This window comes from Pongo pygmaeus, chromosome 13 (genome assembly GCF_028885625.2).
Source record: "Pongo pygmaeus isolate AG05252 chromosome 13, NHGRI_mPonPyg2-v2.0_pri, whole genome shotgun sequence".
NCBI lineage: Eukaryota > Metazoa > Chordata > Mammalia > Primates > Hominidae > Pongo > Pongo pygmaeus.
In genome coordinates this window covers 71,259,956-71,277,129 of record NC_072386.2, presented here as the reverse complement: position 1 = coordinate 71,277,129, position 17,174 = coordinate 71,259,956, and the positions used below count along the sequence as shown (strand labels likewise).

Below are 17,174 nucleotides of genomic sequence, written 5' to 3'. Positions count from 1 at the left end.
ACTTTCATTGTGTACTTTCAGTGTTAATAAGAAAGTTGGAAGGTTTATGACATGCAGAGATTTGCTGATGTAGAATTCTGAATTGCCCTTCATGAGGCTGTTGTGTATAGTAAGTTATTTAGTAATGAGTGCTCTAGATTCCATAAAGCTTGGCATGGCAGTTTTGTAACCTGCATGTACTAGGTTTGTCTGGTTGGATAGATGGTTAGGGACCATGTGTGGAGAGTATGTTGGAGAATCTGGAACGAAGGCCTCAGACTTTAGATCACTGATGATAGACATGTACTGTCCTGTGAAGGTTTATATTTGCAGAAGGGTCCAGTACAAAGCTAAGATTTAAATTACAGTAAACTCACTTCAGAGTTCCATTGTAACAAAGGAATAGTTTGCTACTTTTTGCTAGTTCCTTCTGTGTACTAAATTAGCCATTTTCATAATTTTCTTTTTAGAAGAGAAACTCTTTTAGTTTATATTTTTTCACCACCACCACCCTTAATACCTGGAAACATTTGTGCTTTGCTGTGGGCTTTACCAAGAGAAAACAAATTTTCGTTAGTATTAGTTTTGTTCTTTATTGCATGAAAATATTTATTTCAGTAGACTGTTATTTAGGATTACCCAGGCTTCCTCATTCGTTGTAATTTGAAGTTGTTACTAGTGAATTGCATGGTCCTGTAACCATGGCTAAAATATATCTTGTAACACACTATTGAAGAAAATAAATTGGGTCTCCCATGTGTAGTGCTCTGGGTATGATTAGGAAACAAATCATTGAAGACCTGAATTTAGAGTTGAGGGTAAACTTTCTAGACTAGATTTGTGGGCCTACTTCAGAAGGCCAATGTGGATAATATTTGCACTTGTTTGTACTAATATTTTTCAGGTATTATTTCTATATTCTTCACTGACAACAACATCAGTAAAAGAATTGTTTAGATCATAAATTCAAGACCTCTTCCTTTCCAAGAATTCGAACCCATTGAGATGTCCTGCTTTTTCCATATGCCTACATTGTATAATGTATTACTCTGCCCTAAAGGACATGAGACGTTTTGGCTAAGAAGGTAGACTTTTTCAGCCTGCCTCAAACTTGATGTAGGGATGATGGCATCATTGAATTGTTTTTGTTGTTGTTGTTGTTGTTTTGAGACAGAGTCTTGCTCTTGTCACTCAAGCTGGAGTGCAAGGGCACAATCTCGGGTCACTGCAACCTCCGCCTCCCAGGTTCAAGCGATTCTCCTGCCTCAGCCTCCCGAGTAGCTGGGATTAACAGATGCACACCACTAAACCCAGCTAATTTTTGTATTTTTAGTGGAGACAGGGTTTCACCATGTTGTCCAGGCTGGTCTCGAGCTCCTGACCTCGTGATCCACCTGCCTCGGCCTCCCAAAGTGCTGGGATTATAGGCTTGGGCCACCACACCCAGCCCGCATCATTAAATTGAACAGTCTTTATTTATTTTTTTGCGACAGAGTCTTGCTCTGTCGGCTAGGCCAGAGTGCAGTGGCACGATCTCAACTCACTGCAACCTGCACCTCCTGGGTTCAAATGATCCTTGTGCCTCAGCCACCTGAATAGCTATAACTGCAGGCATGCACCACCACGCCTGGCTAATTTTTGTATTTTTAGTAGAGACAGGGTTTCACCATGTTGGCCAGGCTGGTCTTGAACTCCTGGCCTCAAGCGATCCATCTGCCCGCCTCGGCCTCCCAAAGTGCTGGGATTACAGGCGTGAGCCACCATGCCTGGCTGAACAGCTTTTCCGAATCTTTTCCAAACCCAGTGCTACCTTGGAGTTTCCTCTGATTAGTAAATATCATAGCTTTATGAAGGGACAATGAGAGCCCTATTGCAGAATGCCAGTGCCCTTCAAATATTGCCATCTATTATCTTTCCAAAAATACTTCAAGCTGATTGCTAAAAAGGTTTATTTTTAATTTACTTTTTTGTTACTTAAGAGAAAAAGATTGGATTTTGTTTGCTTATTCGATCCACCAGCTAGCTTTGCGTGATTCTTTTTTTTTTTTTTTTGCATTAACTAGTAATCCCATGGGAAAATGGTTTCCCTTGAAATCATATGGAAAAACTCTGATACGAGGGTGTGCAGATCTCAAATTAGAGATTTCAGCCCTCAAGAGAAATTCAGCTGTTGCAACCATTTACTGAGCTCTTACAATCTGCCAAGTATTTGCAACTTGCCGTCACCTGTAAACAAGTTGTGATTGGATAGTTGGTTTGCTACTGCTACAGAATTCCTGCCTGAAGCTTTGCCTAGCCCCAGGTCAGATGAGAAGAGGGGGAAGATGATGATAATTACTAGGGCTGGCAAACTGATAGAGAGCCTGCAGGCCTGTCCCAGGTAGTTTTTTTAGTCTGTCTGCTACCAAGAACTATAGGAAGAAATCTAACTGTGCCTCAAACCTATTCTTAGCTTTTAGTAAATGGCGTTAATGTTTCTTTTTTCCAGGACAGTGATGGTGACAAAAGCGATGACAACTTAGTTGTGGATGTGTCTAATGAGGTAACCATTCTTTTCATCAAAGTTTATCTTCAGAATGATTTGAATAATGTTATGAAAAAAACTAACAGTGAATGAAGGAAGTAGAGCCCCTCGGTGGGGGGACCTCTTGCAACTTTTTACATTAAGAAGTCAATGGTTGCTCATGTATGGAGCAATAATGGTCTAACTGACATAAAGTTTTATTTCCTTTAAAAAAAGATATTTCTCTAGACATTTTGAATGCCTAAGTTGGATGTTTGGCTCCCCTTTCCTTCCAGTGCCCTCTAGGCAAAGTTCTTAAGCCTGAGGCACAAAGAGGGATATGACTGTGGTGTTGTTTTCTATGGCATGTTTGCAGGTATGTTTGTAGACACCATATTGCTCGTTTATAACATGGTGTTGGTCACCTTGTACAACCCCAACCCGAAGGACTTTCAGCTCTGTCCTTAAATTTAGAGAATGAGTGTGGAAGGAGAAAAGTCTGTCTGTTACAAGCTAAATCACGAAAACTTTTGATTATGCTTGTTGAGGACCCTTCTTCTCCGCGAGCAAGCCCTGCCCACTCGCCCCGGGAAAATGGAATCGACAAAAATCGCCTGCTAAAGAAGGATGCTTCTAGCAGTCCAGCTTCCACTGCCTCCTCGGCAAGTTCCACTTCTTTGAAATCCAAAGAAATGAGCTTGGTAGGTAAAGAAAACGGACACTTGCCTGTTTGGCAGTGTGTTTTTCATTGTGGACTGGAGGACCCTGAAGTATTGGAAATGTGGGGGTTTTGCTGCTTGAGGGTTGTATTTTTAAGAGTTTAATAGTGAAACTCATCCTTCTGTTCTTTGTCACCATTCAGGGTTTACTTTTTCTCCTCTCGGTCGTCTCTGTTCGGCCATGATTAGAAGGTGTACACGCATCCATGTTCGTTGCCTTCTTCTTCTTCTTCTTTTTTAATTTTATTTATTTATTTTTTTTGAGATGGAGTCTCACTCTGTCACCCAGGCTGGAGTGCAGTGGTGCAATCTCAGCTCACTGCAGCCTCTGCCTCCTGGGTTCAAGCGATTCTCCTGCCTCAGCCTCCTGAGTAGCTGGGATTACAGGCACGCACCACCATGCCCAGCTAATTTTTTTTTTTTTTTTTGTATTTTTAGTAGAGATGGGGTTTCACCATGTTTGTCAGGCTGGTCTGGAACTCCTGACCTCTTTGATCCACCCGCCTCAACCTCCCAAAGTGTTGGGATTACAAGCCCAGCCTCATTGCCTTCTTACTTGGGGGATATGTTCTTGCCACACAGCTCTCTGAAACTTCCCAGTTGACAAATAGTTCAAACTTCTGAGATTCTTTTTTTTTTTTTTCTGAGACGGAGTCTCACTCTGTTGCCCAGGCTGGAGTGCAGTGGTGTGATCTCGGCACACTGGCACCTCCACCTCCCAGGTTCAAACAATTCTCCTGCCTCAGCCTCCTCAGTAGCTGGGATTACAGGCACTCACCACCACGCCTGGTACTACCACACATTAGAGAGGGTGTACACGCATCCATGTTCATTGCCTTCTTCTTCTTTTTTTTTTTTTTTTTTTTTGAGATGGAGTCTCACTCTGTCACCCAGGCTGGAGTGCAGTGGTGCAGTCTTGGCTTATAACAGGGTTTCATATTGGCCATGCTGGTCTTGAACTCCTGACCTCAGGCAATCTGCCCGCCTCGGCCTCCCAAAGTGCTGGGATTACAGGTGTGAGCCACCGCACCTGGCCTCAAACTTCCGAGATTCTTAAGTCTTCATTTTCTTAGGCTGGCCATTTACCTGGTAGACTGATCCCTAATATCGGGGCATGTCGTAGAGCATGCCCCGATATTATGGAGCTCATCAGATCAGTGATGCACAAGGGAGGCTCCAGGGGAAGCCAGGAACTGGTGCATCAGAACCCACTCATGTGGTCACTCATTCAATCAAACTTTGTGGACTGCGTCATCTTTTAACAATAACATTTCATAACAACCCTGCAGTTAATCCTTACCTGGTCCCGGTAGGCATTATCCTATTTTACCGGTTGTGGGGAATGAATAACTTAACAAGGCTACACAGCCGTGGCTCATGATCCAAGGTCAGAAAGAGTTCTCTTTAGCCTGTGCTCTTTGCCACACTGTAGTGGTTCTTGGACTGTATTGTAAAGCACATGAAAGGTTGAAAGGCCAGAGAAGGTGCCCTGTAACCCTGTTACTGTCTGGACTCCGAAAGGCCCCATGCTGGTGTTCAGTCTCTGGTCTGCACTGGTGGGTCCACTTTGGTTATGTAGGCAAGTGGGCAGTGACACTTAACTCCAAAGTGGTGTTCTTTTTAGGCGTATTGGTAAGGTTAGCCCTGGGGCTTTTGTCTCTGAGATACTGGCCCCACTCTCACCATTTGTTTCAATCCCAGGCCTACCTAAAAAGGAGACTTGAAAAGGGGTCTTCTGGCTGGGCGCGGTGGCTCAGGCCTGTAATCTCAGCACTTTGGGAGGCCAAGGCGGGTAGATCACGAGGTCAGGAGATCGAGACCATCCTGGCTAACATGGTGAAACCCCGTCTCCACTAAAAATACAAAAAATTAGCTGGGCGTGGTGGCAGGCGCCTGTAGTCCCAGCTACTCAGGAGGCAGAGGCAGGAGAATGGCGTGAACCCGGGAGGCGGAGCTTGCAATGAGCTGAGATTGTGCCACTGCACTCCAGCTTGGGTGACAGAGCGAGACTCCATCTCAAAAAAAAAAAAGAAAAGAAAAGGGGTCTTCCTTGGACTTTCTTGGCGGCCAGGGCATGTGTTTCTGAGTGCCTGGGAAATATTCTCTGGGTGGTCATCTTTCTAACTTGGCGTAGACCCAAAGTCCACAAGGCTAATGGAAAATACTTTTAAAATAAAATCTGCGGAGGAAGAAGTGTGATCATGTTCTGTGTCTCTAGCTCGAGTTTTAATTCTGGCAGGAAGAGGAAAGGTCAACATTTCTCGCTCACAAGTTAATGCTGTCAACATTGTGTGGATTTATGAAAATTGGCTGAGGGAGTAGCTAGAAGGTGCCCAGTGCCCCAGCTGCTGTTGTGATAAATTGTGTAATATGGCTTGGATTAAAAATAATACTCATTTAATTTGTTTAATGACACCAGCATGAAAAAGCCAGCACGCCTGTTCTGAAATCCAGCACACCAACCCCTCGGAGCGACATGCCAACGCCGGGCACCAGCGCCACTCCAGGCCTCCGTCCAGGCCTCGGCAAGCCTCCAGCCATAGACCCCCTCGTTAACCAAGCGGGTACAGCATCGCCTCTTGTTGTGCTTTGTTTGGTTTCTCCCATTCCCAGCTTGATTTGTTGTCTGTTAATGTTGTGACGCAATTGCCCTACAAATATGAAATGTACTTAGGGCCACCCTCCTTCCTATCCCTGAAAAAGCCATGATAAGAAACAGATGTTTGTCCTTGGGTTTCAGCAGCTGCACTCTGTTCAGTCTCCAACTGTTTACATTCAGCTTGCTTTTTTTTTTTCTTTGAGACGAAGTCTCGCTCTTGTCCCCCCAGGCTGGAATGCAATGGCACGATCTCAGCTCACTGCAACCTCTGCCTCCTGGGCTTTGAGACGAAAGTCTTGCTCTTGTCCCCCCAGGCTGGAATGCAATGGCGGGATCTCAGCTCACTGCAACCTCTGCCTCCTGGGTTCAAGCGATTCTCTTGCCTCAGCCTCCTAAAGAGCTGGGATTACAGGCGCCTGCCACCACGCCTGGCTAATTTTTGTATTTTTAGTAGAGACGGGTTTTCACCGTGTTGGCCAGGCTGGTCTCAAACTCCTGACCTCAGGTGATCTGCCCATCTTGGCCTCCCAAAGTGCTGGGATTACAGGCGTGAGCTACCTTGCCCAGCCTTCTTTTAGTTTTAAATAATTCAAATCCTAGGGACTTCGGTAAAGTTTCTGATAATTATTTTGAACACAAGCCTCCCTACCTAACTAGCATTGTGCGTCTGACTTTGCTAATACTCGCTGAAATAGCGGTTTGGCCGGCCCAGCCATGCTCCTTGCAGACTATAGTTTACTGGTTTTCTGCTAGGGGAGGCTTCAGGAATCAGTGGTCTCTCCTTCAGTAGAAATTAGGAGGGTTTCTCTGTGACTCCAGCCCTTAAAAAACTTGTAATTTGCAACCTGACATTCCCCAGTGGGAAAGGAAAAAAGCAACAACCTGGGCCCAAAGGAAAATGGGCAACAGAATATTCCTCCTAAACCCGTGCTTTGGTTTACGTAAATCCAGGATTGGGTTTTCATTTGGAATTGGTACCAGGGAATGGAAAGTTTGGACTGAAAGAGAAATCTTGGATTTTATCGAGAAAATCTTCTTCTGAGATTAAGTCAGGTAAACACTTAGTGGCTGTGCCTTGGTTTGCCCTCTGTAAATTGGGTATGGAATACGCTTAATTCCCCTGGCTTCCCAGTGCTGCCATTTACACGAATGAAAAAATGTGTGGGTTGTGCTTCCCCTGGAGTCTTTTTCTTTCCTGGAGATGAATTCGCTCTGGGGAAGGAGGGATCCAGTGTATAAATTGGAGGTGATTTCTCCCCTCCCATAGAAGCCTTACCTCTTTCTCTCTCCCCATGAGTGACACTAACAAATGATGAGGCCAGACTTGCTGGTCAGGTTTGAGGGAGTGGGTCAGTTGAGTGATGTGCGGCTTGTGTTTCCTTTCAGCAGCTGGCTTGAGGACACCCCTGGCAGTGCCCGGCCCATACCCTGCTCCTTTTGGGATGGTCCCCCACGCTGGCATGAATGGCGAGCTGACCAGCCCAGGCGCTGCCTATGCCAGTTTACACAACATGTCGCCCCAGATGAGCGCCGCAGCTGCCGCAGCCGCCGTGGTGGCCTACGGGCGCTCCCCCATGGTAGGCCGCTGTCGGGTGGGCTGTGGTTGGGGTAGGAACGCTGCATGCTCCATTGAGCACTGTCAGGTTTGGGGCCAGGCCTCTCTGTGCTGCGTGGGCAGGAGCAGCCAGCCCCACACACCTCGGAGACAAAGACGCCCAGTGTCCCAGCCACACACTCGCCTTCCTCTTGTCAGCTTTCATCAGCATGCTGCTTCATTAAGTGAGGGCCAAACGTTTTTTGTTTTACTGTTTTTGTGGATGAAAAAGGCAGTGTTTAGAAGCTCCTTCAGTGGTTCAGGGGACATCTGGTTTTCTCCCACCAAAGTCGACTTTTTTTTATTTGAAGGCGATGAAATGATTCAAGTGGCTCACAGAAGCCTTTTCATTCATTTTCTTGAACTTTTTTTTTTCTCATTAAACCTTAGGAAAAAATGTCTGAGAAGCCATCGCTTTCTCTTTCTATGCGTATGTTACACTTTAAACCCAATAGCATGACTTATATATAAGCAGCGGTCTCTGTAAACAGGTAGAATTCTGGACAGATTGAACCACGGGGGCAGGCTGTCTCTCGTCTGTTTGCCCTGCCTCTTGCCACTGTGCAAATGATCTAATTTTTGACCAAGAAGAAACAAAACTGCATTTGAAGGGTACAATTGGCTCTGTGATCGTTGATTGCATTAAGGGTATAAAGTCCCACCGTCATTTCTCTTGGCTGTTTGAAAAATGTCCGCTACCTTTCTCTCTTGTCCCCTCTTCACATAGCATTACCTCTACTAGTTTGCAGTGACATTAAGATTCATTTGTTTTTCCTGATATTGCACTTGTAGGAGAGGCTGTGCAGTGGCGGGCAAAGTGTTGAAAGTAAGGTGGTCAGCTGAGAGACTGCATGCTGTCCTTACACTGCACAAAGTAGGGAATCCATGTGTGAACCCTTAAGCGTTAAATTAGACCCATGGTATGCAACTGGGGATGATTTTGTCCCTTGAGGACATTTGATAATATCTGGAGACACTTTTGATTATCATAACTGGGGGTGGGAGGGGGGCAGGTGTGGATTCCTCTTGGCACATGAACAGTAGGGGCCAGGAATGCTGTTCAGCATCCCTCAACTCCCAGGATGGCCCCTAACAAAGAAAAGAACTGTTTGGCCCCAAATGTCAGTAGTGCTGAGGTTGAGAAATCCTAATACAACATACTGCTCTGTGAACTTGCTTGCAAGTCTGAGGGAAGTATTTACCATGGGGAAGTGGTTCTCAGTGCACAAATAGATCACATCTCCTCTCTACCTCCCAAAAAGGAAGTGGGTCTTGTGGCGTTCAGGGTGCTTATATTACCTCTTGCATAGTAATTAAAAAGAAAAATACTAGGCCATGTTACTGTTCCCATTTATGTTGCTTTGGGGATCTGTGAGTTTCTAATGAACGGTACTGATGTTCACAAAGTGCCTGCTGCAATAAACTGAGTCTGCAATGCCTTATTTTTGTTTCCAGGTGGGGTTTGATCCTCCCCCTCACATGAGAGTACCTACCATTCCTCCAAACCTGGCAGGAATCCCTGGGGGGAAACCGTAAGTACCTCAAAGACCTTGGTTTTGTTTTAAAGGTGGTTACTCAGTCATTGGTATTAGCAGACTAGAATTCCAAAGGGAGTACAGGCTTGGGCGTTTCCAAGGAGATTTCTGGTGTCTTTTCCTGAGGAGTGTTAACACTTTCTATAAATAGGCAGCTTGTAGGTGTCATGCCTCTGTCTTCTCCCTGGGGGTGATCTCCTAAGTTTAGTTATTTCTGGAGAGAAACTGTCGGAGATGAGGACGAGGTGGGAGGAAAGCGCTGGAGGTGGCTGGCCCTCTTTGCCGGACCCCTCAGAAAGCTGCTCTGCTCTGCCATTTGGTTAGAGGGCAGCTGCTGGAGATTCCCAACAGTGCTGTGCTGTGGGCAGTCAGCTGTCACGAACTCTTGCAGGCTTAGACGCTTTTTTGAAATGTGTCATCTCTTTAACCAGCTCTGTGCCACCTTTTTCTTATTTTGGTGGAAACAAGAGTTATTTGAAGGGTAGGTTGTGTTGGATGCCAGCACCCCGGGTTTACCCCCAAGTAAAGTTTTGATGAGTGCTCCAAGAGATCTAGAATTATAAAAAGCAAAGTGGCTTCGTGGGGAAGCAGGAAAAGTTAATGTTCATTTTGTGTCCAGTGCACAAAAGAATTGGAATTAAAAAAAACTCAATTGGCTGTTCTTCCTGGGTCACTTTAAAAATTGCCTCATTTTCATAATGTTAGTAATTAGAAGTGTGATTTCAAAGAATTGCTAAAGTTCTCAAATTTTTTAAACAGCAGAATTGAAATGTGAAGGTCTGTTTTGCTTAGCAGCAAAACTCTGCCTTCTCCTAAGACAGAAAATAGCAGAGGCCAGGCGCAGTGGCTCACGCCTATAATCCTAGCACTTTGGGAGGCTGAGGCGGGTGGATCACCTAAGGTCGGGGGTTCGAGACCAGCCTGGCCAACGTGGCGAAACCCCGTCTCTACTAAAAATACAAAAATTAGCTGGGCGTGGTGGTATGTGCCTGTAATCCCAGCTACTTGGGAGGCTGAGACCGGAGAATCACTTGAACCTGGGTGGCGGAGGTTGCAGTGAGTGAAGATCATGCCACTGCACTCCAGCCTGGGTGACAGAAGGAGACTCTGTCTCAAAAAGGAAAGGACAGGAGAGGAGAGGAAAGGGGAGGGAAGGGGAGGGGGCAGGTCTTTGCAAATGTTGTTTTTTTTCTTTTTCTTTTTCTTTAAGGCAGCAGGTCTTTGCAAATGTTGTTGCTTTTTTTCTTTTTCTTTTTTCTTTTTTTTTTTTTTGAGACAGAGTGTCATTCGTTGCTGAGGCTGGAGTGCAGTGGTGCGATCTCGGCTCACTGCAACCTCTGCCTCCCGGGTTCAAGCAATTCTCCTGTCTCAGCCTCTCGAGTAGCTGGGATTACGGGTGCATGCCACTATGCCTGGCTAATTTTTGTATTTTTAGTAGAGATGGGGTTTCATCATATTGGTCAGGCTGGTCTTGAACTCCTGACCTCAGCTGATCTGCCCGGCTCAGCCTCCCAAAGTGTTGGGATTACAGGCATGAGCCACAGTGCCCAGCTGATTTTTTTTCAATAAAGGTACTGGTGCTACATGTCTTAGGCCTTCAGTTTGTTTTTGTCATACCCTTGCCTTCATGTGGTTGCTTTCAGCTTTTATCAGTACGTCACTTGCATGTCACATTAGTGAGTTTTTTATTTTTAGAAACAGGGTCTTGCTCTGTTGCCCAGGCTGAAATGCAGTGGCACAATCACAGCTCACTGCAGCCTCGACCTCCTGGGCTCCAGCCATCCTCCTGCCTTGGCTTCCTGAGTAGCTAAGACTACAGGCGTGTGTCACCATATCTGGCCAATTTTTAAATTTATTTTTGTAATGACAGGGTCTCCCTATGTTGCCCAGGCTGGTCGTTGGGGCACTTGTGAGCATTTCCTATCTGTGGTTGCCAGCGGTGTTGTAGCTATTGTATTCTGCTGATTGGTGAGTGGATAAAGGGCAAACCAGTAAAGTTGTGAGGACCTGGCTTCACACAGTCCTCTTGCCTTGGCCTCCCAAAGTGCTTGGATTACAGGCATGAGCCACCACGCCCAGCATGGTGAATTATTTTGAGCAGTCCACTCAGCTGCCCGGTCATCCTTGTGTGGTTTTGATAAGAGCCTTGTTTCAAATAAACCACCAGCATGAGATAAAATTGAATTTCTTACCCTGTCACCTGCTTTTTAGGAAAGCTGATTCCCATTGCTCAACTTTTCATATATTATAATATCTCTTTCACAATAATTTGATTGATTATGAAATGAGGTTTTTGTCTACACTAGGAATCAGTAGCGATGTTACGAATTTATGATGACATCTGTGCCCAATGAAGGGAGTCAGGGGTAGTATTGCTTAATGTTCACTTAGCTGGTGGTTCTCTTCCAGTTGAGTACCCATGAACTAGTTACTACCTGGTATGTTTTCTTGGGAATTTGGGAATGCCCCCCTGCTTCCAGCCTGGGAGGTCCTTGGGGCACTTGTGAGCATTTCCTATCTGTGGTTGCCAGCGGTGTTATAGCTGTTGTGTTCTACTGATTGGTGAGTGGATAAACAGCAAACCAGTAAAGTTGTGATGAGAAGCAGTAATACCAGTAACCAATGAACCTTTGGTGGAATAATAGGCAAATAAGGCCAAGTTCAGCTGACCCTTAGGGAAAAAGCTAGCTTCAAGAGTTAGAGGTACGGGGCATGTGTTCAGCTGCTAAGCCCCCACCTTGGGTGTAATAGAAGATGCAGAGGAGGAAGGCGGGTGAGCAGAGCTGTGAGCTGTGATGCTAGGGTGGAAGGCTGGTGGGTGGGCACAGTTAAATTGGACCCTGTTCCTTATATGTGTGTGTGTGTATTAACAGGGTCAGTTGTAAGACAGAAGTAATATCATGCTTATTAGAGTTAAGCATTCATGTCCTTGGCTTGTGAGCACCTTGCATTTCTTTGTGTTCAAAGCCGTGCAAACTAGAATCACAATGTGCCTAAGGACAAGGACAGTGGACACAGTGGCCAATGCTGTGATACTATGTCAGGGTACTTTTCTCATCTTGGTCAAAATCGCCATTGGCCTTTGGCAATCATTGCTCTCTCTAAAATAATTAAAATCTCTCTCTCTCTTTTTTTTTTTTTTTTTTTAAGAGACAGTGGGTCTCCCTGGGTTGCCTAGGCTGGTTTCGAACTCCTGGGCTCAAGTGATCCTCTTGCCATGGCCTCCCAAAGTGCTGGGACTACAGGCATGAGCCACCATGCCCGGCCTAAAATATATTTTTTAGGATTCTCTTTCATGTTTGAGCCATATTATGTGAGGAAGATAGACTTAATATCAGAAGGAAAAATGAACTTTGCCATTGTTGCCAGGATCTGGGTTATATACAATCTTACTGCCTCTCTCTCTATATATGTTTTTTTATTATTATACTTTAAGTTCTAGGGTACATGTGTGCAATGTGCAGGTTTGTTACATAGGTATACATGTGCCATGTTGGTTTTCTGCACCCATCAACTTGTTATTTACATTAGGTATTTCTCCTAATGCTATCCCTCCCCCAGTCCCCCACCTGCTGACAGGCTCCAGTGTGTGATGTTCCCCACCTGTGTCCAAGTGCTCTCATTGTTCAGCTCCCACCTGTGAGTGAAAACATGCGGTGTTTGGTTTTCTGTCCTTGTGCTTGTGATAGTTTGCTGAGAATGATGGTTTCCAGCTTCATCCAGGTCCCTGCAAAGGACATGAACTCATCCTTTTTTATGGCTGCATAGTATTCCATGGTGTATATGTGCCACATTTTCTTAATCCAGTCTATCATTGATGGACATTTGGGTTGGTTCCAAGTCTTTGCTATTTTGAATAGTGCTACAATAAACATATGTGTGCATGTGTCTTTATAGCAGCATGATTTATAATCCTTTGGGTATACACCCAGTAATGGGATGGCTGGGTCAAATGGTATTTCTAGTTCTAGATCCTTGAGGAATTGCCACACTGTCTTCCACAATGGTTGAACTAGTTTACAGTCCCATCAACAGTGTAAAAGTGTTCCTGTTTCTCCACATCCTCTCCAGCATCTGTTGTCTCCTGACTTTTTAATGATCACCATTCTAACTGGCATGAGATGGTATCTCATTGTGGTTTTGATTTGCATTTCCCTGATGGCCAGTGATGATGAGGATTTTTTCATGTGTCTGTTGGCTGCATAAATGTCTTCTTTTGAGAAGTGTCTGTTCATATCCTTTGCCCACTTTTTGATGGGGTTGTTTGTTTTTTTCTTGTAAATTTGTTTAAGGTCTTTGTAGATTCTGGATATTAGCCCTTTGTCAGATGGGTAGATTGCAAAATTTTTCTCCCATTCTGTAGGTTGCCTGTTCACTCTGATGGTAGTTTTTTTTTTTTTGCCGTGCAGAAACTCTAGTTTAATTAGATCCCATTTGTCTATTTTGGCTTTTGTTGCCATTGCTTTTGGTGTTTTAGACATGAAGTCTTTGCCCATGCCTATGTCCTGAATGGTATTGCCTAGGTTTTCTTCTAGGGTTTTTATGGTTTTAGGTGTAATATTTAAATCTTTAATCCATCTTGAATTAATTTTTGTATAAGGTGTAAGGAAGGGATTCAGTTTCAGCTTTCTACATATGACTGCCCATATTTATCTATTAATTAGTATGAAAGGACTTGTTCTTACTATTTAGTAAAGTAATATTGCCTGAGGCAGTGCTGCTCAAACTATTTATGGTGACAGACCAGTTCCCGGACCCCCCAGTAAGTCAAAGATAGATACATTTGTAACATACAATACAAATGAATAGGAGGTAAAAGATACAAAATCCAAGTCCGTTTTTTGTTGTTACAAGAGTCAACAGCCCTAAGTCCTCAGGTTGCTGTTGCTCACTCTTGATGACTGCACTCATCTCACTGCAAACAGTAGCCAGTGTTTGCTGACCACACGTTGAGTAGGGCTGGTCTGAGGCACTTAAGAGAAATGAGGGCAAACTCATGTGTCCAGGGTAGAGTGAACAAGGCACTAAAAGTTATACAAATAATTCTCTGAAAAATACCCATGGAAAGAATGCTTGGGTGAGGCAGACGGAAGGCACAGTTGCCATTCATAGACTGAGTGTGAACTGTCAGGCTTTGTGTGCGATGCCAGGCGTGCTCCAGGAAAGAGGGTGCTCTCAGCCTTCTCTGCCCGTGGGGGCTTGATGATGTCATTAAAAGAAAAGTAAATATCCTAGTTTAACTTGTGATATGTGCTCTTGAGGCAGAGCAGTGGGTGGTAGGGAGACATGTAAAGAAGTGACCAAAATTAGGGTCAGAAAGACTTCGTGGGGTGAAGCTGAAGCGCATGCGGGAGGGAATAAGTTTCCCAGGGAACTGGGGAGGCACAGTCTGTGTCATGCACAGAGAGAGAGCTTGAGGGATCCATGTGCAGGTGGATGAGTGCCTCCTGAGTGTTACAGCCAGAAGAGTTCAGTTGGGGCAGGAGGGACCTTAATGTCCCTTTAGTATAAATGCTCATCCATGGTTCAAGTCTGCTAAGATAGCCTTGTGCAGTGACTGTGTGCCTCTGACCATGCGTGTCCAAGGATGGGGGACCCACTGCTGCCCAGAACAATGCATTTTCCATGACTGTGTGAAAACTCTTCTAGCCCTTGAGCTGAATCTGTCTCCCTGGAACTTTGACTCATCAATCCTGGCTCTTTCCTACCCGCTGAGACCACACAGCACACTGCTAATCTATCATCCTCATGGCAGCTTTTCAGTGTTTGGAGACCTCCACACCACCCTGAGGCTTCTCTTCTGGCTAGAATTTGTCTGTCGCTTCAGCCCTCTCTTGTGGGCCATGGTTTAGGGTTCCCACATCACCTGCTCACTGAGATCCAGACCCTGTCACTTCCTTTCCATCCACACTTTCACAGATTTTATTGAGACCTCCTGCATAGGCATAGGGGACCCCACTGGGAGCTCACAGCCTAGGATGGGGTGCAGGGACAGAAAAATTCTCCTTTGCCCTCTCAGAGTCTGCTGCTGGGCCTGAGAATCAAAGTGACATAAGATAGATTAACAGGAGAAATGCAGGCAAGTCTTATTAAGAATTTAGGTGTACATGGGAGTCTTCACAAGGAAATGAAGACCCGAAGAAGTGACCAGAGCAGACAGCTTGTATCACCTTTTTGTTTTGTTTTGTTTTGTTTTTTTGAGACAAAGTCTCGTTCTGTCATCCAGGCTGAAGTGTAGTGGCCCAATCTCGGCTCACTGCAACCTCTACCTCCTGGGTTCAAGCGATTCTCCTGCCTCAGCCTCCCGAGTAGCTGGGATTACAAGCGTACACCACCATGTCTGGCTAATTTTTGTATTTTTAGTAGAGACGGGGTTTCACCATGTTGGCCAGGCTGGTCTTGAATTCATAACCTCAGGTGATCCACCCGCCTTGGCCTCCCAAAGTGCTGGGATTACAGGCATGAGCCACCACGCCTGACCTTGTATCACTTTTATACAAAGAAATGACAAATTTGTGAAGACATGACAAGAAAAAGAGTTTTGGGCTGGAGGCAGTAAATTGTGGGGAAGTAACTAAGAGATAGATATATTGGGGGAAAACTTGTGGGAGACAAAGGTTATTTTGGTAAGTTTATTTGTGGACATCCCTTTTAGTGTTGATTCCCAGACTCTGGTGATAAGGCTGTTCTTCTGTTTCTAATACAGGGAGGGCACCTTTCTCATGGGAAATTTCATGGCCTGTTTTTGTATAGAAAGAGAGAGGTCAGAAAGTCTTTCCTGGATCTCTCATTTCTCAAGTGTTTTCAGCTCAATATAACCAGTATACTGAAAGGGCATATTTGGTGTGGCATATCCCGAACAGGATCCTTCAAGGGGAACATGAGTTAAATAATCACGAAATCCAAGGCAGAATTGTAGACCCTGAGGCTACCACAGAGCTATTACAGAGGAACAGTGTCCTAGAAAGCCTATGACACGGCATGGGGGACTGATCCCATTGGGAAGGGTCAAGCAGGGATTCCCTGCAGAAGGGTTTTCAGAGCTGCACTAACCCAATAGGGGAAGAGGCTGAACCTCTAGGTGGAGAGTCCAGCATGGGCAAAGGCCCGGTGGCTTCACACTGTTGTCAATCAGAGTGGAACAGAGCAAGATGACTTGTAGTGCTACCATTCCACACTCCTGTTTCCGGTGTTAAGATGACAAGATGGGTTTCCCAACCACCCTGGTCACCTTCCCTCCTCTCTCATACCCATTCCAGCCTCCCCAAACTTCTTCTCTTTGTTAAAGCATCATTCCCGTTCCCTCTGACATCTGAGCCCAAACTTTAGTGTTAGATTCTTCCCCATTTAACTCGTTTTTTCTTTTCAACAGTCTTATTCTTTGTTAAAATTCTCACCTTTCTCATGCCCAGTTTTGTCAGTAAGGTCCTAGCTGAGTGTTGTCTTCCTTCCTCATCAAATTGCTGTCAGTGTATTCTTTATTGTAAAGCACTTATCAGGTCCGTGTGTTGCACAGAGATCTTCAAAAGTTGAATACAGATTGAGCATCTTAACTTGAAAATTCAAAACCCAAAATGCTTCAAAATCTGAAACTTTTTGAGTACCGACATGATGCCACACATGGAAAATTCCACACCTGACCTCATGTGACAAGGTGCGGTCAAAACACAAAACACACAGTTTATTTGGCATCCCCAAGGGAAAACTAAAATCACCTTCAGGCTAAGTGCATAAGATCTGTATGAAACAGAAACGGATTTTGTGTTTAGTCTGGGTCCCATCCCCAAGATAACTCATTTATATATATGTAAATATTCTGAAGTCTGAAAAAAATCCGAGATCAGAAACACTTCTGGTCCTGAAGCCTTTTGGATAAGGGATGTTCGACCTGTATAAACCGACGTGCCCCTCAAGGCCGCGCTGGTAATATCCCCCCAGCCTGCTTTTCCGGTGCCATGTCCTGTGTGCTTTACATCCTGTGCTAACCCAGTGGGATGAGCCTCTGTTCCCTGATGACTCCAGCAGCCCCTGCTCCCTGGAGCAGCTTCCCTTCTCACTGGTCTCTTCCTGTTGAAGTATTTTCTGTCCTTCAAAGCCCACTTGAGTTGCTGCCTCCTTCATGAAGCCTTCATGGATGCCTTCCCATCTATGGTCTCCCTCCAGTTGCACTGTGAAACATCTTATGACACTTCTCACACTTTGAGAGCTTGGATTATAGTCGTGTACAAGCCGTGTTTCTATCTGC

At 45.1% G+C, this 17,174-nt stretch overlaps 1 protein-coding gene across 15 annotated transcripts in view; it reads left to right on the top strand.

The window, feature by feature from the left end:
• TLE1 (TLE family member 1, transcriptional corepressor) overlaps positions 1 to 17,174 on the top strand; it is a 107,002-nt gene that overhangs the window by 71,549 nt on the left and 18,279 nt on the right. For 11 of the 15 annotated variants that reach the window (XM_063649625.1, XM_063649624.1, XM_054500221.2 and 8 more), the window contains 5 exons: positions 2,468 to 2,521; positions 3,031 to 3,183; positions 5,621 to 5,765; positions 7,187 to 7,377; positions 8,850 to 8,926. In XM_063649625.1, the coding sequence (XP_063505695.1) occupies positions 2,468 to 2,521; positions 3,031 to 3,183; positions 5,621 to 5,765; positions 7,187 to 7,377; positions 8,850 to 8,926 (620 nt within the window). The remainder of the gene's footprint in view (positions 1 to 2,467; positions 2,522 to 3,030; positions 3,184 to 5,620; positions 5,766 to 7,186; positions 7,378 to 8,849; positions 8,927 to 17,174) is intronic. The other 4 variants (XM_063649626.1, XM_063649629.1, XM_063649628.1 and 1 more) reach the window with 1 other exon arrangement.